This window comes from Natrix helvetica (assembly GCF_964273705.1).
Source record: "Natrix helvetica genome assembly, chromosome: 1".
Lineage (NCBI taxonomy): Eukaryota > Metazoa > Chordata > Lepidosauria > Squamata > Natricidae > Natrix > Natrix helvetica.
This window is the reverse complement of record NC_138548.1, coordinates 224132902-224160194: the sequence shown is the minus strand read 5'-3', so window position 1 is coordinate 224160194 and position 27293 is coordinate 224132902. Positions and strand designations below refer to the sequence as shown.

The window sequence follows — 27293 nt, the reverse complement described above, 5'->3', positions numbered from 1 at the left end:
TATATAAAACCAATAAACTATGTATATTACAAATGCTCACAAACTCAGAAATACTCCTAAGGCAGAAATGGTTCAAACCAACAGTGCAATCTGCTGCTAGGAATTGTGCTTAGAGCCCAGCACTGTTCTATTTATAAGGAAGATGTATTGTGTACTGCAAGATGCATTGAGAAAATATATTCATAGTACTAAGCAACTTGCAGTAAGTTATTAAGTAGAGATGCAATGAAGAAGAATGACAAAGGCACCCACTGATGTCCTGATGGTGGCTATCAAGGATGTTTCTGTCTATACATGGACCTGTCTTATAAAACAAGTTGCTACAGGTCTATGCCCAGATTCCTGACAGCTCTCTGAAGCTATTACCTTGCTGTCTGGTGTTTCCTTTTGCTAGCTCTGCAAGGCAGTCTGGGCAAGAAATTCCATCAGGAATCATCATTATCCTTAGATCCTGTGCAAAGCACATTGATCAGCAAGTGATTTCCAGTGTTTCTATCATTCATGGCATCTTCAGCATCGTCCCAAGGGACATTAATCATCTTTTCCATAAGTGTTTGGAGCCAAGATTTCTGAGACCGGCATCATTTCCTCTTTGGAGGTATCCAACATAGTGCAATTTTTGGATGCCGGTCTTAAGCATATGAAAGATATGGCAAACAAACCGCATAATGACAGTCAGGAGTATTAGTTGTATATTGCAAGGTAATAAGATTAGACCTACTGATAGACCAAATAGAAAGGACCACTGATTACACCATGGATGCTCAACCTTGGCAACTTTAAGATTTCTGGACTTAAACTCCCAGAATCTTGCAAGACTTAAAGTATTTCACTTCTCCTTTCCTTTTACTTGCTGGAAGACCAGGGAGGGTCTCTTCTGAAACATTTCCCACACCATCCCATCTTCTATGAACAGAATAGAAGTGGTGGTTCTGACCAGTTCTGGAGAACCGGTAGCAGAAATTTTGAGTAGTGCAGAGAACCAGTAAATACCACCTCTTACTGGCCCTGCCCCATCCACTCTGCCTCCCGAGTCCCAGCTGATCAGGAGGGAATGAGATTTTGCAGTATCCTTCCCCTGGATTGGGGAGGGAATGGAGATTTTGCAGTGTCCTTCCCCTGACACGCCACCAAGCCATGCCCACAGAACCGGTAGTAAAAAAAAATTGAATCCCATCACTGGAGCAGAGACATCTCTTACATGGTGGTTGTCCAGTCTGCAGGACTCCCTCATGTTTCCCCAGGTTTTTCCTGCATATCATTATGGAAACCAATGCATCCTTATATGTATCTTGCCAATTTCAAATCAGATCAGCTTCTTTGTATGAAAGAACCACCATTTCTGTGTTTAGGGAGATGTAGATATTTTGGTTTAGTCAGCTTACTTGCCACCAAGCTGTCTCAATAGTTGATTAGCTTCAACAGGGTGTTTCATTTGTTCATCATCACTGTTGCTACAACTCGGAAAAGTGGATTTCTTTTTTTAAAAAACCATTGTTTATTTTTCTGTTACATTTATGGTCCATATTGATGCCAGGAATTCAAGGCAGCCTAAGTAAGTTCTTATTTTTTTCTAGATAGCATGGACTGAAAGGGAGACTGTAACCCATGGGGTTTCTGTAGCTGAGGATCAGTGGTGAAATTCATTTTTTTTTACTACCGGTTCTAGCTTGGTGGGCATGGTGTGGCTTGGTGGGTGTGGCAGCTGAAGGATACTGCAAAATCTCCATTCCCACCCCATTCTGAGGCCAGCTAGAGGTGGCATTTGCCGGTTCTCCGAGCTACTCAAAATTTCCGCTACCGGTTCTCCAGAAACTGTCAGAACCTGCTGGATTTCACCCCTGCTGAGGATGGACTTGAGCCTAGATTTCTTCAGCCCTAATCTAACACATTTAACCATTGCACTGCACATCAGTAATGACTAATAATACTTAAACATGATTATATCATTGTGGCAGAAGATTGGAATCCTTTGCTACTTTATTGACAGGGAACAGTAGGTTACCAACCTCTGCATAATTCATTATGATTTAATTAAACAGGAGAGCAACTCACCCGTCTAGTTGCTGCACTGTAGCAGGCCATCTATTTTAAGCTCTTTGCATCTTTCGCTGCGAGTCAAAACCCTTCCTCCACTATTTCCTTGTTTTAATTTTGGTCTTAACAATCCTCCCTTGTGTTCTTTTTGCTCGCGATTCCCATCTACATGCTAATGCCTTTACTTAGACACTAAATTGGAGTGTAGGAAAGTAAAATGATGTAAAACTTTGGAAAGGAAAAAAAAATCCACAGCGAACCAAAACCGAAAAACCTGTCATGGAATCTTGAAAGCAAAATGCTGCCTCACTTATTATTCTGGCAAAGAGCAAATAAGATGAGATACAGCAAAACATTGCAATAGTTTGCATTGCAATGGCGAATATCTGTAGCTCAGGTGTAGGATGAGGTTGAAGGTTCCTTCTCCAAACTTGTGGGTTGGTTTCCAAACGTTTTAGTACCAGACTAGATAACATCTTCAGTAGAGTTTAGGGGCAAAATAGTATTTCATTTTTTAATTGAATTTATATTGCCCCCTATTCACCCATGGCAACTCAAGGCGGCTTACGGAATATAAAACCACATCTAAAACAATGAAACTAATAAAAAGAATCAAATCAATTAATATAGTATAATATAATAAAATCACCCCCGCCCTGGCGACAGCCAATCACACGAGCCATTTTATGGACTCCATCTCGCTCTGGGTTCCCCAGGCCCACTGGCAGAGCCAGGTCTTTAGTGCCTTCTGGAAGAGTATTAGAGTGGGGGCAATTCTAATCTCTGGGGGAATGATGTTCCAGAGAGAGGGAGCCACTACAGAGAAGGCCCTTCTTCTGGGTCCCACGAGGTGTATCTCCGTCGGGGATGGGACCCACAACATTCCTGTGATGGCCCCTCAGATAATCTGGTCCCAACCCATGAAGTGCTTTAAAGGTGACAACCCGCACCTTGAATTGCACCCAGAAGCAAATCAGCAGCCAATGCAGCTCCCGCAGGAGAGGTGATACATGAGCACACCAGGATCTGCACAAAACCATGCAGGCCGCTGCATTTTGCACCAGCTAGACCTTCCATATGCTCTTCAAGGACACCCCCATAAAGAGTGTGTAATAGTCAAGAGGGGAAGTAACTAGGGCATGAGTGACTGTGAATAGGGATCATTGGTCCAGGAAAGGGTGTAACTGGCGCACAACCCGCAGTTGCTCAAAGGCCTTCCTGGCCATGACCACCACCTGCTCTTTGAGCAGGAGTTGTGAGTCCCAGGAGAACCCCCAGATTATGCATAGGGTCTTTTTGGGGTAGTGCCACCCCATCCAAGACCAAAGATGCAAATTCTCCCTGAGCCCACGAACCCCAAACCTAGAGCCACTCAGTCTTGCCAGGGTTTAGTTTCAACCCGTTGCTCCCCATCCAGCCCTTAACAGCCTCCAGGCACTGCGAGAGGGAGGACATGGCGTCACTTAACTCACTACGGGCCGAGACATACAATATCTTGCACATATGCTAACTGCCTTCTCTCTCTCTATTATACTATATTATTACTGCAGGGGAAGAACGGATCCCTTTGTGATGGAAGGGAATAAAATGTTGTGATTTGCTGTGTCATTGATAATGGTGTCATTGTTTAATATCTGCCGAAAAACATTGTTTTGCTTCTAGGACGTATCTGAAGAACTATTTCTCCCTCCCCTCTTTTATAATATGGGCTACCTTATTTAGAACAATGGGATAGGCTGTGAAGGAAGAAATCTTGAAGCCTACGGTGCTTTGTCTGTCTCCCAGAATAACGTTTCTGATTACCCCAATCCAGTGGTGGGATTCAAATAATTTAACAACCGGTTCTCTGCCCTAATGACCAGCTGGGTAGGTGTGGCTCAGTGGTCATGGGACTGGGTGGGCATGGCCAACTCAATGTCACTCAAACCAATGGCTGCTTCGCCTTAGCTGTTACAACGTAATAAGGGTTAACTGGAGAGGCAGTTTCTGTAAGCAAGGCAATAAAGATTAGGCTACAAACAACACCAGAATGTTTTCTTCCTACCTTCCTTACAGGGTTAGCCCTGTAAAGTGGAAAAAAAGAAAATGAGATTTCTTCCAACAACCGGTTCTCTAAACTGCTTAGAAAGTTAACAACCTGTTCTCACAAATAGGTGCGAACTGGCTTAATCTCACCACTGCCCCATCTGCATACAGGAAGAGTTGTAATCACCCAGTTTGCATTTCCCAACAGTTTCCAAATAGTGTTGGTTATTGCATCTGCAGCCTCAACTGTCTTAAACTCCATGTTCATCACCAGATTGTGATGTAGTTTTGCACCTTGTGTGAGCATTTCCCTATTCTGAATATTAGCTTTGAAAATATGCACTCTCCATGCCAATAGTTTTAAAGCTCCGATGTTATGACTCGTAGAAGTCATATCCTTCCTTTTGGTAGGAAAATGTACTGGGTATAGTTATAATTAATTGCATTGTCAGATCGAATAGTGATGACCACCAACTATTCCAGGGGTGCCCAACTTTGGCAACTTTAAGATCTGTGGACTTTCTCTCCCAACTCTCAAAATTCCCCAGCCAACTATTAACCTATAAAGATATGATGGCTGGGGAATTCTGGGAGATGAAGTCCACAAGTCTTAAAAATCACCAAAGTTGGAGACCTGGACCACACTAAAGGAAAACATTCCAAAAGGCAAGAGAATTGTGGTGAGGTTAGTGATGGTTTCACTGCCTTTGTATAATCTATTCTAGCTCTAGCAATGGCCTCATTGCTCTTGGCATTGACCAAGGGAAGGGAGCAAGGACTGGAGGGCAGCAGAAGGTGAAGACCTGACTGCTTCCTCAAGTATTCAGGTCAAGAGGTTAGGTAAGCTTTGCTGCTGTTGATGGGTTTCTTTTTAAGTGAGGTTATTCTTTTACCCTTGGATGCCAGGATGTCCTACACCGTGGCTTTGTGTTTTGATCCTTGTATGTCACTCAGCGTGAGATGGTCATAAAAATCAAAGAAGGCCAAAGTTCAACTTCAAATGCAATTATCTTATTAAATTGTTAAAACTGCACCGATCTGCATTGCTGCAACCTTTCTACCTACTCTTTGCTTTAGAGATACCTTAAGCTGAAATCCTTCAAGTATCTTTGACATTACACCCCAGACAGATTGGTATGTTAACTCTCAGGGGGTCTGAACTGGAAACCTGTTATAGCTACAAACTAACTGTCCAATCTTGCTTGCCGAGCATGCTGTGGAGCCATTATTATTATTATTATTATTTGGCTTGTCTGAATGCCTTTCTCTCAGAATCACCAGATGGGAGATACAGCAGAATCCTATTCTGAGAGAGATGCCTTCCCACTGGTCAGAAAGAATCAGAGGTTTTTATTATATGTCTTTTTCCACTGACTTTTCTACACCAATTTAATGGCAGCCATTCCTTTAGGCCCCTCCTAACAAATCTTGCCTCCAGAAATTGTGCGCACTCCATCCCTGGATGTTTTTAAGACGAGTCTAGATGAGGGATGTGAAACTGACAGCCTACAGGCTGGCCTTGTCATGCACAGCCCGTGCCCACCCTAGGCCCGTGAAGGCAAAAAATGGTGTGATGTGTCAAGTGATGGCAGTGTGACACGGTGAGTTTAACACCCGGGGGCTAGACAGCCACTTATCTGAAATAGTATAGGTTCTCCTGCTTGAGGAGGGGCCTAGACTAGAAGACCTCTGTTGAGTACTGAGGAGCCTGGCCAGCAGAGGGCGTTCGGAGGAAGCCCTCTGATTGGCCAAGGCGCGCGCTCCAGCCGGCGGGAGAATTCAAGGTTCCCTATTGGTTCTACCGGCTGACAGCTGTAAGTATAAATAGCTGTCAGCCGGCTCGCGTTTTGTCCATTGTCAGTTAGCCTGTTTTGAATAAATACGTTGAACTGACCTCTGCCTCAGTCTCCTCACTACGGATTTAACACTGGCGACGAGGACGGGCGACACGGACCCCTTCGTCGTGCCACAAATGGCTACCTCTGCCGCTTTTTCGCCTTTCAGGCCAGAGGCTGAGGCTTGGGAAGCGTTTTTAGAGAGATTCGATTGCTTCCTCATAGCCCATGACCTCATAAACCTCTCTCAGGAGAGAAAACGCGGCATATTCCTCAACTACTGTGGCGCGGAAATGTTCGCCACGGCTAGGGCTCTTGCGGCCCCAGAACCAGCAAATTCACTACCATGGGAAGACCTGATGACTCGCCTCAAGCATCATTACGAGCCCGCGCCGTCCCGTTTCGCCCGCCGACAGTACTTTCGGCGTTGCATCCAGAAAGAGGGCCAAACCATTGCCCAGTACATCGCTGCTCTTCGGGCTGAGGCAAGTCTGTGCGAGTTCAGCGATCTAGAAGAGGCGCTGCTGGAGCAGTTTATCTACGGGCTCCGCGATGTAAAATTACATCGCCGCATTCTCGCACGACCCGAACTGACTCTAAAAATCGCGGTGGATGATGCCAGAGCCTATGAGATGGCTGACCAATCCACCCCAGATTTCAGCCACATCAGCCAGCACCCTCACGCTGCCTATGTACCGCCTTCCCCATACGCGCCTTCAACCGCCTCATACGCGCATTCTACAGACTCTGCTTTCCGAAATGAGGTCGATCAGGCCGTCGACCGCCTCCAGTCGCTCACCACCAGAGACGGACGACAATGCCTGAGTTGTGGCGGCCGCCACCAACGATCCCAATGCCGATTCCGTCAGGCTCTTTGCCACAATTGTGGCCGAAAGGGCCATCTGGCTGCCGTGTGCCGCTCCGCGCCTCCTGACAGAAGACCCGCTCAACAACTACCTCACACTCACCGCAATCCAGCCAATTTCCCTGGCCGTCGCCAAAACTCCCTCACCGTTGGCGACCCGGCCGCTGCTTTCCCTGAATGGCTGGTGGACTCGGCCTCTTCCTCTGCGGAGGGCCGAGGTAAGCTGCACATTCCAATTACCCTAGAGGGAGTGACAACATCCATGGAGGTGGACACGGGATCGGCTAGATCCATCATGTCATGGGACACATTTCACTCTCTGCTACCTAAAATCCAGCGGTCTAGCCTATCGCCCCCAGACTGTCGCTTACGTGACTACCAGGGGAACTCCATTGAATTACTGGGCTGTGGCAGATTTAAAGTGGCCTACGGTTCCCGCCACGCCAGGCTTCCGCTCCTCATAGTGAAAAACCCTCTATCATCTTTACTGGGTTTAGATTGGTTTAGGGCACTAGGGCTCTCTATAGCGGGGGTGCATTCCTTACTTCCCTCTCCTCTCCCCTCTTCTAATTCTCTCTCTTCTCTCCTAAATGAATTCGCTGATGTCTTCAGCCCCTCCCTGGGTTGCTATACAGGTTCCCCCATTTCCCTGAACCTCGACCCTTCTGTAGCCCCCATACGCTTAAAGGCTCGCCGTCTGCCGCTGGCTCTTAAAGCCAAGGTGGACGCGGAACTAGATAAGCTTCTCCGCCAAGGCATATTGGAACCCGTGGATTTTTCTCCATGGGAAACTCCAATCGTAGTTCCCCTTAAGTCCGACGGATCCGTGAGGATCTGCGCGGACTTTAAATCTACCTTAAATAAAGCCCTGCAAGCGCATCCCTATCCTGTGCCCGTGGTGCAGCATGTTCTGCACACACTAGGCAACGGGCGCATTTTCGCAAAATTAGATCTCGCGCAGGCGTATCAGCAGCTGCCCGTTGACGAGGCCACCGCGCTTGCGCAAACCATAGTAACCCACCGCGGGGCTTTCAAATGTCGAAGGCTGCAATTCGGAGTCAGCGTGGCCCCGGGAATTTTCCAAGGATTAATGGAGCGCCTGCTCCATGCCATTCCCGGGGTCACCCCATACTTCGATGATGTCTTGATTGCAGCCCCCGACACTGCAAGCCTCGTTCAGACGCTGCACGCTGTTCTACAGCGCTTCCGCGCTGCGGGCCTCCACTTAAAGCCCGGAAAATGCCAACTGGGGGTCTCTGCTGTAACCTTCCTAGGTTACCGCATCGATGCCGCGGGCATCCACCCCGACCCACATAAACTTAACGCCATCCTAGCTGCCCCCCCACCTCAGTCTAAAGCAGAGCTACAAGCTTTCTTGGGGCTCCTAAATTTTTATGCTTCTTTCATTCCCCACAAAGCTTCCCTCGCCGAGCCCCTTCACCGCCTCCTGGACACCAAAGTCCCTTGGAGATGGAGCAGCCGCGAAGCGGAGGCGCTCGCGGCTGTCAAGCAATCCCTCACTACTCCTCCAGTCCTCGTCCAGTATGACGAGTCCCTTCCACTAACTTTGGTTTGTGACGCCTCTCCTTTTGGGGTGGGCGCTGTTCTTAGTCATTCCTTCCCTGATGGCTCGGAGCGTCCCATAGCGTTTTACTCCCGCACCTTATCAAGGCCTGAGCGAAATTACAGCCAGCTTGATAAGGAGGCGCTGGCTGCCGTTGCGGGAGTAAAGCGCTTCCACCACTACCTATACGGGCGTCACTTTTCCCTCATTACGGATCACAAGCCCCTTCTAGGTATTATTGCCGGGGATCGACCCACTCCTCCCATCCTCTCCCCGCGCATGTTACGGTGGCTTGAATTCCTCTCTGCCTATTCCTATAATCTTGCCTATCGCCCTGGCGGCCATATCTCCCACGCAGACGCTTTGAGCCGCTGCCCCTTGCCAACGCCCATTCTTGACCCGGCTCCTACTGTTCAAGTATCCCTAATTGATGACTTGTCCCTTCCTATGTCCGTCTCGGACATAGCTGCGGCGTCTGCTACCGACCCTGTCATTATCCGAGTTATGGCCGCCGTAACTCGAGGATGGACAGCTTACTCTACCGACCCCCTCCTCCTGCCGTTCTTCCGCCGCCGTTGCGAACTTTCTGTGATGCAGGATTGCCTCCTTTGGGGCTCCCGCGTCGTAATTCCCTCGTCCATGCGTGCCTCTGTGCTGTCTCGCCTCCATGACGGCCACCCAGGCATTGTCCGAATGAAGGCCCTTGGCCGCGGATATGTCTGGTGGCCGTCTATGGATGCGGACATCACTTCCTACGTCCAAGGTTGTTCTGCCTGCCAACGAGTACAGGCTGCCCCCCCCATTGCACCTCCCCGCGAGTGGGAACAACCTTCAGGCCCATGGAGTCGATTGCACGTCGACTTCATGGGTCCCCTTGATGGCCATTCCTTCCTAGTTGTGGTAGATGCATGGTCAAAATGGGTTGAGTTATTCCCCATGACCTCTACCACCTCCGCGGCCACTATCCGCGTCCTAAATTCCCTGTTTACGACCCATGGGCTGCCCGATGTTATCGTTTCCGATAACGGGCCCCAATTCGCCTCCTCCGAATTCTTTTCTTTCCTCACCTCCCTGGGCATCCGCCATGCCCCAATATCACCATATCACCCGGCCAGCAATGGCCTGGCGGAACGTGCGGTCCGTTCTGCAAAAGATGCCTTTGCCCGTATGGCAGCACTACCCTGGCCGGACCGCATTCACACGTATCTCCGCACCCAACACACCACCCCTTGTGCCTCCACGGGTAAAGCCCCCTCCGAGCTACTCATGGGTCGCCGCCTCAGGTCTACTTTAGACCGCCTGCATCCCCTCTGTTCTTCCCCCCCCTTTCACCCTTCCACCTCCCCGAGATCCTTTCTAGTGGGGGAGGAAGTTTTCGCCCGGAATTATGCGGGGGAACCCAAATGGGTGCCTGGAAAGATCTCAGACGTAACAGGGCCCTGCTCTTACAGGGTCCTCCTCAACGATGGGAGATCTTGGAGGCGCCATGTAGACCTGTTGCGGCGACGACCGGCAGAAGTTCCCGGAATTGCAACCAGCGGACAGAAACAGCCAGGCCCTAACAACGCCGCCTGCCGGCCCAACAGCACAGAAAACTCTAGCTCCGAGTCGGCGCACGTTGCCCCCGGTGCGTTTGGTTCCTTACCTGTTCTGACGCATCCATCTCCTAGGGTTGGGCCTGTCGCGGCCGCTCCTCCAGGGCCTCGTCACACGGGCGGGGCCGACACTCCTTCCTCTTCGAACGCCACTCCAACTATGCCAAGGCGTTCCCAGCGCGTGCGCAGACGACCAAGATATTTGGAAGATTACGCATGCGCAATCCGGGGGAAAGGGGTGTTGAGTACTGAGGAGCCTGGCCAGCAGAGGGCGTTCGGAGGAAGCCCTCTGATTGGCCAAGGCGCGCGCTCCAGCCGGCGGGAGAATTCAAGGTTCCCTATTGGTTCTACCGGCTGACAGCTGTAAGTATAAATAGCTGTCAGCCGGCTCGCGTTTTGTCCGTTGTCAGTTAGCCTGTTTTGAATAAATACGTTGAACTGACCTCTGCCTCAGTCTCCTCACTACGGATTTAACAACCTCCAAGGTCCCTTCCAGCTCATTCATTCTATTCTATTTATTCTATTCTAAATCCCCAGTCTTGTATAAGGGAGAGCGGTTCGTTTCCTACTTGCTCCGTTTCTCTCTGCCCCAATTTCCCTAAGATGGCACAACAGTGGCTTTCCCTTTTATTGCATTTCCATTGCGTTTCTGTTTAGTTTTTATATTCTTTACTGTATTTTGTTCAGTTTTCCCCTGTTTTGGTTTTTAAGTTTAGCTTTTACAAATCACACTGTTTTTGTAGTATTTGGTTATTGTTTCTGTAATTGGATTTTTTCCCCATGCTGGTCATTGACCAAAATTAGTCCATACTTAATACATACTATACCTTAATGCTTGTACCCATTAAAGGAAATTAATCAGTCTGATACCAGTTATAGGTAGTGTCCAAAATAAACAGTTGATACTTTAAAGCAAGATGGTGCTTGTTGTTTTTTATAGAAACATGGGCCATCAAGGATGATATAGGAATTGCGAAAACACAGGAAGGATTGACATGTGTTATTTTGATAGAGGGTAGGTTTCTGTTCAGATCCCGTCTAATGACTTTTTATATATGTTTTATGTGGGTTTTTTTTTGACCTTTTATGTTTTTATTTTAGATGCTTTAACATACGGTAGGGGTTTTCTTTTTGTTTTAAATCTTATCATATTCACTTTTTTCTTTTAAAGTATATTGCATTATAAAATAATCATATCATTGATACTTCTCTATAATGAACATATAGCCTTACACATGAGTATGTAATGCCCTTTAGGAAATTTTAATTATAGCATGTTTGAAAATGCAATATTACTTTTAACAATTGCCAAAAATAATCAGAAATAAAAATAGTAAAGTATTTTAGTAACGAAAGACCTTTTGAAAAAGCAGTATAAAAGTACATTTACATTTAAAAGACCAGTTGAATTTCCTATATTTCTTATTTAAGACCGTCAAACAAAAGAGCAAGAGAATAAAATCCCTAAGATTTTGGGAAGCTGCTGCCAGTTGAGAGCATTTAAAGCAGTGATCAGACCAAACAGAAAATACTTTCCTGCATTTTAAGGGAAGACTTCCTAAATATCAAAACAAGCTGAGATTTTTCTTTTAATCCTCTAATTTCTAAGATCCGACTTAATTGTATTATTGACTGCAACTCTTTATACGAAAGCACGGTCTTATGGCAGAACAGATGGAACAGTCACAGGATCATGTAATACATTTTTGCCGGACTGTGCCCCCAGAATCCCTAGTTGTAGTTTCATTTGTTAAATGGCTGTGCCTCCATTTTAACTAGCTTTGCTAAGGACCTCATAGGGAGACAGACTTTTAAAATTTGAAAAACCTCATTTTGATGAAACACTTTGATGCTAAGCATCACTCTCTATGCTTCATAAATAATGAACAGGTAAGAAGCGGAAAGAGAGAAGGAACTAGGATGAGGCAGAAACCAGTGCACAATTGCAAAATAAATCTGCCTTTACTGATCTGAGTTGCCAAGACAGTTGAGATGCATTTGGTTAGTTCCAACACTCTTCAGCGCTACAGAAATGATTTTGCTCACCTATTAGGCTTGGAAATAAAAGTATCATGCTGAGCCTTCCAGCCAAGGACCTACTGCTGTAACCATGCATCAGGAACAGGAGGAGATATGTCATCTTTGGCATGGATTGCCTGCCCATTTTTTTTTTCCATTGTCACAGTTCAATCTCATTATTAGTTCAAAAAACATTAATGTCAGACATTGAATAAATGTCCCGTCAATCATTTTCTCCGAAAAGGTTTTCAACATCATGTCAGGCTCAAGAATAAGTGTGGGTGAGTTGCTCAAAAACAGGAGTTGCAAGTGACCAAGATCTGAGCCAAGACTTCTTATCTTCAGATCTAAAACTACCTGCAGAAAAAAAGAGAGGGAAGTCAGACCGGAGCATTCTTTAGCATCCGTGTAGTAGTGACAGCTTTAGTAAACTGTGAGTTAGTGCATAAAGTCAAACAATATTGTTGCTGAGCAGCAGAACAGGAGGAATGGTCCATACTAGCCGACATCAGGCAGAGGTGAACAAAGACCCAGTGATCAATGGGAGGAATTTTCCTGCTGATACAACCCAATCTTGTTTGGTTTTTATTTTAGAGCCTTTTTAATACTGGTGATTTGTTTAAATTTGGCTCAGGATGGGGAGGGAGTTTCCTTGTGTTCAGGGCAGGCCTGGGAAATGGTGGAATCATTTGAAATGACGAGAAAGAAGACGAGGGTCATAAAAAGTGAACTACTTTCTAATGAATGCGGTATTACTTATCCAGGGGTGGGATCCTACCGGTTTTACAACTGGTTCGCTGGACGTGCAGTGCACACACGCAGTTTAGAGAGTACTTCCCTTTCAGATTGTTGCTTGGGAAGGAAAACAGCTGAGACGCGGCATTGCCGCACAACTCAGCTGAGGAGATAGGTGAAGCGCAGGGGCAGGCGGGCCCACTTGCTCATGGGAGCAAACTGTTTCGCTCCCAGCTTATCTTCACAGCTACAGGTTCGCCCAAACTGGTCCACATTAGTAAAATCCCATCCCTGTACTTGTCTATATAGAGTAACAGGTACTTAATTCAATTGTAGCAGTTTGGTAGTGTGACTCTAGGCTGAAAGAAAAATTGTGCTGTTCTCTAAATTTTTCTTAAATTTTCCCTAATCTATCACAATGCCACAGCACCATTCCTCTGCATCCGTCTCACTTTCGAAATGCTGCTTCCGGGGTGCCAAGATCTGTCTCAGAAAGAGCTTCCCCCTGCCGTGGACAATTGGGGAATTCACCAGAGTCTCTGAGGTCGATAAGGAGCCCGTACATTGCGACTGCTCCTGTTGCTTCCCTCTCTGTGAATTGTCATGACAAGCAATCACACATGAACACACTTTCACCTCAGGATTGAAAACTTTATTTTCTGAGGTTTTCAGGAACTGGACCTTTTTGAGCAAGGGATACATCAGAGTCATCACTTGCAGATAGCATCAAGGGATTGTTGTGAAGATCCAGTTCTACACTGAGCATGCAGTTTTCTGGTGTGTTGGAGACTCAAAAAAGTATTGGACAAGGATAAAAAAGTGGCTAGAGGAAATGGTAAAACAACAAATAAACTTAAAGCCAGAGCTATTTCTATCAGGCATGCTAACAGGAAAATATCATAAAAAACTCAATATTTAATGCTACATGTAATATAATTGGTTAGATAGCAGGTGCAAAGATTAGAAAATTAACAATGAAAGACAATTAACGAATTAGAAATGAGAAATAAGTACAAGTATAATGATAGATAGAAGAATATTTATTGTAAATAATATTATGGTAAGATGTTATAAAACTGCAAAATGTAAAATAAAACATCTAGAATGATAAATATATAGAGATCTATGTTAGAAATATGGAAACAATAGTTATGAACCTGATACTGTATACTAGGAAACATAACAGTATGTATAATGTAAAAAATTGTGAATACAACCAGTATACTGCTGTTGCAAAGCTGAATGTGATATAAAATGAAGAAAACTGTATAATAAAAATACTTTTAAAAAGAATGGGGGAAAAAAAGGACTTGGGATGAAAACCAGAGCTCAGCAGAGGAGAACACCTACCCTTTAAAATTTGGGATAAGGGAAACTCCAATGTTCATCCCTTTGTATCTCCCATTAAAAAGGCAGCAGCACCAAATGATACGAGGTCTCTTCCTGAAAACACTGAGAATTGCAGCCAGTTAGAACTGAATCGATGCCACCAGGCAAACAAACGATCTGGCCAGGCATAAGACAGATACTGAATGAACTGAGGACTTAGGAAACAGATTGCCACTAGAAGGGACAAAGACCCTTCGGGATTGCCAATGGGCGCACCAAATGGGATTCCCATTTGCATTCATCTTTTCAAACTATCCGGGAGAAAAGCATATTTTAGGAAATGATTGACGAAGCAAACTTATAATGCAGCTAATTGCATTTTTCTACAAAAAGGCAGATATAAGGGAAACTTAGATGGGAAAACAAGTGCAGACTTTTCCATTGTAAATAAAAGAATAAAAAGTGTTAAATTTGATAATGAGGAGGGAAACCTCGGGTGTAGGTTTTCCTCTGGTTCACCTGCCAGGTGGGAAGTTGCAGGTTTGAAGGGTTTGGTTCACGCAGAACATTCAAGGTACCTCAGTGGCTTAGCTGACAGACAGCTCCCTTTAAAAGAGGGAGCTGCCGAACAGCTCTGGCACTTGTATATAGGCATTTAATCAATAAAGAGCTGTTGCACTAGCCGCGAGTCCTGTCTCTTCAATATTCCCACTGACAACAAAAAGAAACAGGAAAAAGGTAGAATACAACCTTGTGTGACATGGTTAAACCTCCTAGCACTGAATAATGTGACTACCTCACTAAACCATGGTTTCCTACTCTCTTTTCTCCATAGGGCCAATAGTGAATATCTGAAGAGCTTTTACTATTCTTCAAAATATTAGGCAAAGTAGGCCAGTATTGTCCTTAGTATTGGCAGAAATAACACATGCTGTGGCTGTGCGACTGAAGCTGGTAAATTAGTCTGCACCTTCAGCTTTACTAAAAAGCTTCAACCAACCAATGCCACAATGGGGAGCAGAAGGTCTATGTCTATGAGCTATCCAGTGACACCATGGAATAAAAGATAGTGACTGTAAGACAGGGGTGTCAAACTCGATTTCACTAAGGACCGCATCAGGGTTGTGTTTGTCTTTAGGTGGCTAGGGTGGGTGTGGCCAGCTTAACATCACTCGTGTCAAGGGTACCTGTGGTGGCCTGAGTGCTTTGCCAGCAAAAACAGACTCCGAAGCTCTGTTTTCGGCTGTGACAGCTTCCTGCAACCCTCTGCCAGCAAAAATGGAGCTCGGGAGGGCCTCCCGCGATCCTCCCAAGCTCCATTTTTGCTGGCAGAGGCACCGTGGGCTGGTCCTTTGCTGTTTCCAGGGCGGCCCCATGAGCCAGATCTAAGCAGCCCATGGGCCGGATCTGGCCCCCGGGCCTTGAGTTTGACACTCCTGCTGTAAGAGGAGCAATTGGTAAAGAGCATTAATTCACAAACATCTACAGGCTTTGAAAGATATGGAAATGTAATGAACTGAGTTGTAAAGTAGATTTAGCTATCTTTTCCTTTTCTTAATTCCTGTCTTTAATTCATTTGGCTTATACTTTGCATCACAAAGTTTGTTTGCCCTGAAGGAAACCGCCTGATGAGTGTGTGAATGTGTGTGTGTGTGTTTGTGTGTGTTACTCACTACTGTCTGCTGTCTCACTGTTTGTGGCTGAGGAGTATGATAAATCAGTATTCCTTACTTTGTTCAAGGTGGCAGTTGATTCTTTCAGAACAAGAAAGTATATGAAGAGTAAGTATCTTGTTGCATTTGGGATCAGTCCATTATATCTCCGATCATGCTTCCATGATGTGCGTTTCGGTTCTGGTTGGGCTCTTGCTCTTAAATTATCTCATAAATTTAGCTCCTGGGTGCCTTCAATTTGCCTCCTATGATGATGCTCTGAAGCAAAATAAGAAATGTTCATTCTTTTAACGGTTCTAATCTGTCCTGCTATTCATCAAAGAAATTAAGTAGTCTCTCTTTTGTCCTCAAAACCAAGTGAGAAATAGTGACTGTGTACATGTGAAGCAAGCTGTACTTGTTAGCATAAAGAAAGCATAGCCTGTAGTTTTACTGTGTGTGATATCCATATGAATATCAGTAAATGTTTATTTTATTAGATTAAAAGCAGAAAGATCCTCATGTAATTCCTTCTGATCACATTTTCTTGTCCTCTTGTTTATTAGCTTTTAGTCTTAAGGATTATTGCAAAATCAGAATACTAGTGGCATTCTGGAAGTTTATTAGCAATAGGTTTGAGGAGGCCTGAGGACTTTTCCCACAACAGCATAATAATGCAAAATTGTTGCACCTTGTGCTTCCTATACATCTTTTTATGACTGCCTGCTATATAAATAGTTCATTACAATGGAGTACCTCATGAGGAAAAAGCTAAGTGAGAAGAGATCCTTCTGACAAACAAAATGCTTTCTCTATAGTGTGGGTAGAATACAGTGTAAAAAAAAGCAAATCCAGTTGGAATGAAAGTCCTACTAAAGAATGAGAATGAAATTACGGGCAATATGGAAAGGAACTAAGCTGATTATTGCTAATGTAATTACTCCACACCCCCTGCCCTGTAATTTATTTCTGGCTTTTTTGGCAGAACTTTCTTTTCTGTTTTGATTTTTTTGTACATAATATATTGCTTCTGCTATATACAGACCAAGCCTTTCCTTCTGAGAAGGCCGAGATCTCAGAGACACACAATTTCTAGCAAATGACTATACCCACCCATCATGCTCTTCCTACTTACTGGGAAGCCCCTGTCCACCATTCAGAGGATCCACACGTTCTCTCTCCCCACTTGTTCTCACTCACCTGTGTGAGTCAATTGCTTACCTTCTCACTCAATTTCCTCATGCACTTTTACATCTCTCTCACACACACTTTCTTGATCCAGCATCATTCTACCACATGAGCTACCTATTAGTCAGGACAATTTTTCCTCACACATCTTACAATGTCACAACAGACCATAGATAAGGAGTCTGTGTAATTTAGGGGTGTCAAACTCGATTTTATTGAGGGCCACATCAGAGTTGTGTTTGACTTGCAGGGGGTTGGAGTGTGGCCAGCTCAACAGCATTTGTGTCTGGGGCGCCTGTAATGCCTCGAGCGCTCTGCCGGCAAAAATGGTTCCCGAGCTCTGTTTTCAGCTGCGACAGTCTCCTGCAACTCTCTACCAGAGAAAACAGAGCTCAGGAAGGCCGCGGACGACTCTCCCGAGCTCTGTTTTCGCTGGCAGAGGCACCATGGGCCAGCCCATCACTTTTTCCAGGACAGCCCCCTAGGCCAGATCTAAGCACCCTGTGGGACGGATCCGGCCCACAGGCCTTGAGTTTGACACCCCTGGTGTAATGCCTGACCAAGTACCAGTCAGACATTACGTTGTACTATGTGTGCCTGTTTCCATGACTCTGCTATGTGAGCCCAAATAGCCAGGGAGAGGATTATGAGTGATTCTTTGTGTCATTAAAATACATGCTTCAAGAATGGATAGCAAGGCACCTGAAAGCCAATGTACACCAGGACATCGGAATTAGATCTCTAGAACAAAACCTGCCTTTGTTAAGATTGGTGGGATGCACAGTGCCAGGAAAATAAGCTGCAAAGCTCTTTGAAATGTGCCAGCAGATTTCTAAGAACTCAGTCTCTTTCTAATTACGAACTGAGTACATAACATTTGCATTCCTGACATCTTCTACAAAGGGGATGGCTCATTAATTAGCAAGGAAGGAAATGTCTGATTTAAAGAGGAGGAGCTGGAAACCTAGTCATTCGTTTAAAGCCCATTTTCCCATTGGCCTGAGCCTTCCAAGGGAATTCTTAGTGATTTCTACACCACCACCACTACCACCACTGAGTGCTCTAAGGGCATTAAGCTTCACTGCCGTAGCTTTATTATCATACATTAACCTTAACAATGTAGCACCTTCTTTTTTCTGGAAGGCAAGGGTAATTAAATCTAAACAGTCTTGACCTTTCCAAGAGAGACTGGACAAAATTTATAATGGTTAATTCACCCTCCCTTCTCCCCTCCTGCCAGAAGATCGTATCCATTTCCAAAGTGGTATGTTACATGCAATTACTGGAAAATGCAAAAGAATTACAGTTTAAGATCAATCCTGGCTCAGTGGCCAAATTTAAACCTTGCACTGGAAATTAAAATAATCCTAGGGCTTGTTTGGGCATTTGATTTAATTTACAGAAACTTCCCAAAGCTGGTGCTGTCTAGATAAAATTATAACGCCCACAAATAACGAAATGTTGGTCACGCTGATAGGAACATGGATCCATCTGAACTTTTTTCCTTTTTTTATGTGTGCCGTTGAGTCAATGTTGACTCCTGATGACTGTCTGGATAAATCCTTGCACTTTTCTTGGCATTGTTTTCAGAAGTGGTTTGTTCTTACATCCTTCCTTGGGCTGACAGAGAGGGACTGGCCCAAGCTGGCTTTACGCCCAAGGCAGAACCAGAATTCACAGTCTTCTGTTTTCTAGCCCAAAATGGTCCTTGATGGGAACTACAATATGTTGAGGAACTGAAATGCATTGAGGAAAACACAGGCAAATGCTAGAGGGAAGGCCCATCAACATGCTGGAGCAACTTCTAGCCTCTAGCTGCCCTGTTAGAATCTGCTCAAGCTGATGCCTCCCCTGTGCCTCCCTAGTTACTGTCAAGGAATCCTCTTCCTACAATGCTGGCAGAGATTTCTCCAGTGGGATCTGTATATGAAACACCATCTCACATCCCCTCCAAATGGGATGAAAGTTGTAATAAAATAGATAGAAGAAAATTAGTTGGATGGATGGATGGATGGATGGATGATAGATATAGGATGGAGAGATGGATGATAGATAGACTACCATAATGTCAAACCCTGAAGTCCAGGGTTTGCCATGCCGGGCTGGGATGGAGCACTGGTGAAAGGGGATATCAGAACCGTGGCAACTGAAGCAATGGAGCACCAGCGATGGGGGGGGGGGTGTAGGAAAGGCTGCAGCAACAAAGATCAGGTGTGAAGCAGGGACACATGGCAATGCGAGACAAGCCACCAGCCGGGATTCAGAGCTGCAAGCAACAATCAGCTGTTCTGACCTGACAATCAGCTGTTCTGGGTAATGGAATGGCCAGGTAGAGCCCAGCTGGGCAGACTAACACAGGCTAATGCATAGCTGGCAATGGGGTGAGGCCAGGGAAAGGGCGTGGCTTGCCTAAATAAACCAGACTGGGAGGCAGAAGCTTCCAGCACTGACTTTGAATCACAGCATTCTGCTGTTTTGCTACTGCTAGAACTCATTGTGTGCCAGAATCTGACTGAATAAAGCCAGTTGGCCTACAAGAGTGTGCCATTTTCATATTGGTTTAGGTCCAGAACTTGGACCTGTGAGACATAACTGCACTGCAAAAATCCAGATGGTCATATGGATGTAAATCTATTCTGTTCTGTTCTACTTGTCCTGTTCTACCCTACCCTACTCAGCCCTACCCTACCCTACCCTATCCTATCATATCCTACTCTGGAAGGCAATGCAAAGATACCAAAAAAGTGAACTCCTCCTTGCCTTGTTACACTTGGCTGATTTTTGCAGCCTAGATCCGCTAGTCCTTACATACAACACTGTACTGAATAGAAGGAAAATGCATGCAGAAAATATAGATATGAAGAAGAGCTCTCCCATATTACACAATACTGGTGGTGAAAAGTGTACATAATGAAAATGCTCAAAAATGAAAACTACTTAGGAATTTCAGTCTTAATGGGTTTTTTTAAGTGAAAAACTGGTACAGGAATGGGTTGAAAGCATCTTCAGACTAGCACACTGAGAAATTATTCAAGACTGACTGATTTGCATCCTTAGCCACCACTCTGATTTTTCACATTCACACATAAAGCACCGAGAACCGGAGTAGCTGCAGCAATTTCAAGATTGTCAGCTTACCCCTGACAATATTATCATCCCTTTCTGAAAACAGCAAACTGTCACTGTGACATAAGCCCACCTAAACTATATTTGCTTATTTATTTATTTGATTTATTCCTGCCACTGTCTTGTGATTGAGGTTATTGCTGTCACAATAAAAGGAACAACAGAATTAGAACAAGGTACAATCCAAATCACAAACGCACAACAGAAAAAGGAGGGAAAAATAATAATGAGGTGTTCCAATGGCATTACTGAAAGATTCTTCAAAAATGCTTCATATTTAATCACTTCCTAAAAATATTCCCAGCCTGATTTCAAAGTGGAATCTATACAGTATCATTGGAGTTGCTACAAAAAAACAGCAGCTTCCATCTTTGACTGACTTCGCAAAACAATGGGACCACATGACCTCCTTCCTTACTTGATCTAACATGACTGGGTCATATCCAATTGGGGAAAGTAGTTGTGTTGGTACCAGAGGTGTGCTTTTGCCGGTTCACCCCAAATCGGGCGAAGCGGTAGTGGTGGCGGCCTAAGGCAGATGCACAGAAGTTTTGCGCAAGCATGCACACACGAGTGAACCGGTAGTAAAATAAATTGAAACCCACCACTGGTCGGTACCCTTCATACACTTTAAGTTGTACTTAGGAACTGAACTGGTAACCAGTGCAGAACACACAATACAGACCACATGGTGGATTTGATTTAAATCAACTCAATTGAAATCATAATTTTTAAAGAGCAACTGTCATCTCTGTCCCTCAGTAGCTCCTCCTCTGACTCACCAGCAGTCACAATATTACAGAATATACAGCCTCGGGCTGCATAACTAAGCTCCATTTCTTGTGGAATAATCTTTTATTCGAAAAGCATTTTATTAAAATAAATTTGATAAAAATCCCCAAAATCCTATTTAAAATTTAAAAATCCATTTTAAAAAAAGCATTTATTTTTATCTACCCTGACAGATCATAAAGTACTGCTCTATAAGCAGTTCATGCAATTGGACCATACTGGGATCCAGCCCCCCAACCAAGTTTAGGAGAGATTTTGGAATTTTCTTCCTTTGTAAACTATGATCTATACAATACAATAGTAGAGTTGGAAGGGACCTTGGAGGTCTTCTAGTCCAACCCCCTGCCTAGGCAGGAAACCCTATACCGTTTCAGACAAATGGCTATCCAACATCTTCTTAAAGACTTCCAGTGTTGGGGCATTCACAACTTCTGGAGGCAAGTTGTTCCACTGATTAATTGTTCTCACTGTCAGGAAATTTCTCCTCAGTTCTAAGTTGCTTCTCTCCTTGATTAGTTTCCACCCATTGCTTCTTGTTCTACCCTCAGGTGCTTTGGAGAATAGTTTGACTCCCTCTTCTTTGTGGCAACCTCTGAGATATTGGAATAATGCTATCATGTCTCCCCTAGTCCTTCTTTCTCTTAAGCTAAACATACCCAGTTCCTGCAACCGTTCTTCATATGTTTTAGTCTCCAGTCCCCTAATCATCTTTGTTGCTCTTCTCTGCACTCTTTCTAGAGTCTCCACATCTTTTTTACATCGTGGCGACCAGAACTGAATGCAGTATCTGCTACACTACACATTTTGAAATGACAAGGAAATCACAATTTCTTTTTTTGCTCCTTGTGTGTGGAAGAGCCTTTGCAGGACGTGAGGAAGAAACCAGGATTTTCAGCTGCAGATTGCTCACTTCTAGAGATAGCTTAACCTCCTGCAATGTATAAACGTTGGCAGAGTAGCCTAGCAATTCAAACATTTTCCTGATTTAGATCCATTTAATTACCAGTTAAACTCTTGACGGTTGATGGTCTTCATCTCACCAATGTGAATGTTTTGTTCTCATGATAATTTTACCATAATTTATTTTCTAGATGATGCATACTTACTGCAGGGACTTAATATTGAGGAACTTTATCCTGAAACCTCTAGTTTCATTACATATGATGGGTCCATGACAATTCCACCCTGCTATGAAACAGCAAGTTGGATACTAATGAACAAACCTGTCTACATATCAAGAATGCAGGTAAAATGAAAAACCTTTATTGGCTATGATACATTACCTTTGGAAATAATGAACTCATCTCATAATTGCTGTGCCTTCAGCAATGTGTACTTCTTTTTCTGAAAAGCCACGGTAAATTAGGCAGCCTGCAATAGAGAAGTAAAAAAGAATCCCACAACTTTCAAACTTCACATTTTCGAAGGTTATTATCACTGTTCTCCCCTTCATAAGGAGGGAAAGAACGGGTGTAAAGCAGTTGCTAACTGTTTTCAAGGAGAAGGCAAAATATTTGGGTGCTTCCAAGGGCTAAATGTGCAATGGAAGGTTCCCCGCTTAAGTGCTGATGTTTTTGTTCTTTTCTAAAATATCATTCCAAACTGCTACAACAAAGTCAAACGCCTTCTAAGAGGCAGAAGAAGCAATGAGAGTTGGAGAACAATTATTATGCTTCGTAGTAAGACAAGACTATGAAAAGAAAAATAAGTTACAAGTGGAACTTCGAAAAGTGGACAGAAGGAAAAGACTTGCTTTTCTGTCAGCCAACCTCATTGTACATATGTTGTACACTGGCAATAAAGAATTATTATTAATTATTAATCACAAACACCTTTGATTGGTGCTAGTGGTTGACACACTGGGTTGCTGCCACTGTCCTAGATGATATGATGATGATGATGATGATGATGATGATGATGATGATGATGATGTTAATCTTTGGTGAGATTCACAGCTTTTGGGACTGGTTGGTATCCCAACAGCTCAAGTCCTAACCAAGGACCTAGGAACAGTTAAGGTAACGTCAGAGGATATAAGCTGTTCCAAATAGGGTGATTTTTTGTAGAGTCAGAATGTTCAAGTCAGGTAAATTTAGAATTTCCAAATAGTGACGAAGCCCTTGTTGTTGTTGTTGTTGTTGTTGTAAGATCCTTTCAATTTCTCCCACCACTGCCTATAAAATGAGACAAACCATTTCAGTTTATCTCAGCCTTAAACATTACATACAGTTCTGTTTAGGGGAAGAGCTTCACCATATCTCCTCTAATTCAGGGGTGTCAAATTCAAGGCCCGCAGACCGAATCTGACCTGTGAGGTGCTTAGATCTGGCCCACGGGGCTGCCCTCGAAACAGTGAAAGGGTGGCCAGTGGTGCCTCTGCCAGCGAAAACGGAGGTCTGTTTTTACTGGCAGAGGGTTGAAGGAGGCCGTCACAGCCGAAAACTCTGCCCGGGAGCCCACTTTCTGTGGCAGAGCACTCAGGCCGCCACAGGCGCCCCTGACACGAGTGACGTCAAGCTGACCATGCCCCCCCCCGAGATCAAACACAATCCTGATGCAGCTCTCAATGAAATAAAGTTTGACACCCCTGCTCTAATTCAAGTGCAACAGTATTCCACCAGCAACTTATATTGGTCATAGCAGTCTTCCTTTTATTAAAAAAAAATATCTCTTTATCGTGTATTCAAGGTCATTATATCTGAAAAAAGGGAAATGAGTCACTATTTTGCCCTTGCTAATAATGAATTGCACTGGAATAATGCTAATCTATGCCTTCTATTGATTTGAGCCACAACCCTATATTCACTCGTTCTGAAGTAAAGTGTGTTGAAAATAATTCCACTTATCTTCAAATAGTTCAGCTCATGGCAACATCTAGTTTCTTTTCGCTGATCTGGATAAGTTAAGCAAGATCAGATCTGCCTAAAATGTTCATGAGAGACCACGAAAACTGAATCCTGAGAAAAGTGGTAGCAGATAGTTAACCAGGAAAAGTCTCTGAACTCTCAGCTCCAAGAAGACTTTATCTTTAACAGCTTCAGAATGATACTGATAAATAATTTCTACTGTATATAGAGCAGGACTGATTCTCTGAAACTGCCCTTTACTCATGTCTCCAGAAACTGGGGGGGGGGGCAGGGGGGAAATGGGCAAAGTCAATCCACCTACCATTTCCATAACATTCGAAGCAGAGGTGGTATTCAGCAGGTTCTGACCAGTTCTGGAGAACCGGTAGCAGAAATTTTGAGTAGTTCAGTAAATACCACCTGTGGCTGGGCCCGCCCCCATCTATTCTCTGCCTCCCGAGTCCCAGCTGATTGGGAGGAATTGGGGATTTTGCAGTAACCTTCCTCTGGAGTGGGGAGGGAATGGAGATTTTACAGTATCCTTCCCCTGTCATATCCATCAAGCCACGCCACAGCCACCAAGCTACACCCACAGAACCAGTAGTAAAAAAAATTGAATCCCACCTCTGATTCAAAGTCTGCACAATTCACTGTCGAGAGACACTAAGCGGCTTTGGACTGTTCTTACAGTGCTGATTTATTACCACCCTCACCATAATTGGCCAAATTCCTGTTCACCAATTGTCCCAGATTATAATTAGCTTCATGTTTTGCTCTCTTCTCTGAATAATTTTACTAAAGATTATGTATGTAAAACTGATATCATCTACATAGTACAAAATACATTAAAAGAAGAAAATATTTTATATAAGAAATTAAATTTAAAAAGTGCACAGAAAGAAAAAAGAACTCTCCCCCTTCGTCCTTAGCAAGTATAATCAGCATTAATATCTTATAACCACCTCTTAAAATAAAACCAACCATCTATTCATTGCATAAAACATCCCCTTCTCTAACAACCAATTTTTAAAAACCCCAAGCCATCTTAAACAGCAAAAATCCATTAAAAATGATCAGAAATAACAGGTAGTCCTCGACTTATGACCACAACTGAGCCCAAAATTCATATTGCTAAGTGAGACATATGTTAAGTGAGCTTTGCCCCATTTTGCAATCTTTCTTGCCATATTTGTTAAGTGAATTGTTGCAGTTGTTCAGTTAATAACACAGTTGTTAAATGAATCTGGCTTCCCCATTGACTTTGCTTGTTGGAAGGTCTCAAAAGGGGATCACGTGATCTTGGGACACTGCAACCGTCGTAAATACAAATCAGTTGCCAAGCATCCAAATTTTGATCACTTTTTTCAGTGCCATTGTAACTCTGAATCAGTGGTGCAATTCAGCCAGTTCTATCTGGTTTGGACGAACCGGTAGCAGTGGCAGCGGGAGGCTCCACCCCCCGCCCGAACGTCATCACATCCCATTTTTGGTGCTCTGCGCATGCGTCACATTTGCAAATCATTAGCTAAAGTAAATTGATTTCACCCCTGCTCTGAATGGTCACTAAACAACCTATTGTAAATCAAGGACAACCTGAATTACAAATATCCAATGAACTGAATTTGAATCCTTCCTCTTATATTTTCTATTTTCTCCTTTTCTATTTAAACAAATGCCCCAAATATTTTCTCTCATCAAATAAAGAAAACCTTTATATCATCATCATCTGGTTCTATTCATCAAAAATCTGTTAAACAATACCCAAGTTAGGAACTAATGTTTTGCTCTCAGAACATTAAGATTAAAAGTCAATCTCACTCCGTCTTCACTTTTTATATTTATGCAGATGCATTCTTTACGGTTACTGAGCCAGAATCAGCCTTCACAGATTTTTCTGAGTATGAGTGATAACTTCAGACCAGTCCAGCCTCTCAACAATCGATGTATCCGAACAAACATCAACTTTAGTTTACAAGGGAAAGATTGCCCAAACAATAGAGCACAGAAGCTACAGTATAGAGGTATGTCCCCAACACTATATTCATTTCAAGGTAATGTTTTCTGTTTTGGAATCCATTTTGTCTTACAATGTCAGTTTAAGGAGGTTTGATCTACTGGTTAAATTGTTTGTTTGTCAGGCCCAATATTTTCTACTTTAATAACTCTCTTCACAGTCTCGGACAAGGATCTCTCTGGTGAGTAAGTAGAAATGCTAAGATTAAAACTGGGATTTTTGGATGTGGAAAATATATGTTCTGCCACTACAGAAGACAGCTCTTTCAGTCTTCTAAGGGGGCTTCAAAACATTCAGAAAAATAGCGCCTTCTGAGGGGGCCAAACAGACCTGGCATGGTGATAGTTGGAGTTCTGGCTATGAATATGAACGAAAGGAGCAGTACCAGAAGTTGGAGTTGAAAATAAATATCCTTGAAAAAAACTAAAGATATCATATCATATCTTTCCTAAAGGATTCTGCATAACATGCACTGGGATAAACAGATTCTGTTTCAAAACAGTGGAATCATTTATAGGCAACAAAACACAGATTTTAAGGCTCAAGAACAAATGCCAGCAAGAGTTCACAGATTTAATTAGTCCATTTTCCCAGGTTGGCATAACTTATTTGGCGATCAAGGAGGAGAAAGTGGATGTCATTTTGTTTGGTTTTGCTTTTTTTTTAGTAAGAAATCTTTTTCTTTAAAAAAAAAAAAAACACTGGCAACCAGGAAATTAAAAGCACAATTCTTTCTAGAACAACCGTTTTTCTTTTATTTTGGAATGCCAGTAACACTCCCTTCCCTGAGGAACCTTCTAATCCAGTGTCTTCTTCCAAATCTGGTTTCTTTAAGATATGTAGACTTCAGGTTCCTCAATTCTCCATGTGAGCTGGGGAATTCTGGGAGTTGAAGTCCACACTTCTTAAAGTTGCAAAGTTTGAAAAATACCGTTCTAATTTAAACCAGTATTCCCTGTACAGTATCTTCCAGGGGTTTTAGACCTGAACTCCCATAACTAGCAGGAGTTAAGCCCAAGATGTCTGACATGCACCATGAAATGCTTATTAGGACACTAAGCTGCCCCCAGCGCCGTTGCATCATACCAGTTGCAACGGGATCCGGAACCCACCACTGGCCCGCACGCATAATGCAATGTACGCACGACCCCCCCCCTCGTGTGCCTGTCCCTCTGCACATGCATGTGCGACCCACCCCTGTACTCCTCCACATGCACGACCCCCCCTGAAGCCTCCTGGGAGCAAAAATGGGCCACGAGGGGGTCACACTGCCCTATTTTGAGCCTAGCAGGCCTCCCTGCAGCCTCCTGGAACCAAATATTGGCTGCGGGGGTGGAGTGTGGTGCATGTGACCCCTCCGCCCCCATGCATGCACACATGTCTTCCACATGTTCTCCATCCCCTGCACAGGCACAGCAGAAACCCGAAAATCAGCTGAAAATCAGAACGCATGCACTGTGGAGCTGAGCTGGGGCTTGGCTCACATGCCCACAGAGAAGGCTTGGTATGTCACAGGTTTGCCATCACAGCACTAGCCTAACCAATATTAAGTTAGATCAATCATGGTGAATCTTTTGGGCTCAGTATGTCAAAAATTCCAAAAAAAATGTCTAATTCGACTCTGCTTGCATGCAAATAAGATGCGTCACTCAAAATGCCATGTCCTGTCAT

The 27293-nt window shown here is 44.0% G+C and overlaps 1 protein-coding gene across 2 annotated transcripts in view; it reads left to right on the top strand.

Annotated features, from left to right (window-relative positions):
• The window catches only part of CA10 (carbonic anhydrase 10), a 431566-nt gene that overhangs the window by 402238 nt on the left and 2035 nt on the right, over positions 1 to 27293 (top strand). For both annotated transcript variants that reach the window (XM_081939543.1, XM_081939544.1), the window contains exons 8-9: positions 21854 to 22008; positions 25455 to 25629. In XM_081939543.1, coding sequence (XP_081795669.1) covers positions 21854 to 22008; positions 25455 to 25629 — 330 coding nt within the window. The remainder of the gene's footprint in view (positions 1 to 21853; positions 22009 to 25454; positions 25630 to 27293) is intronic.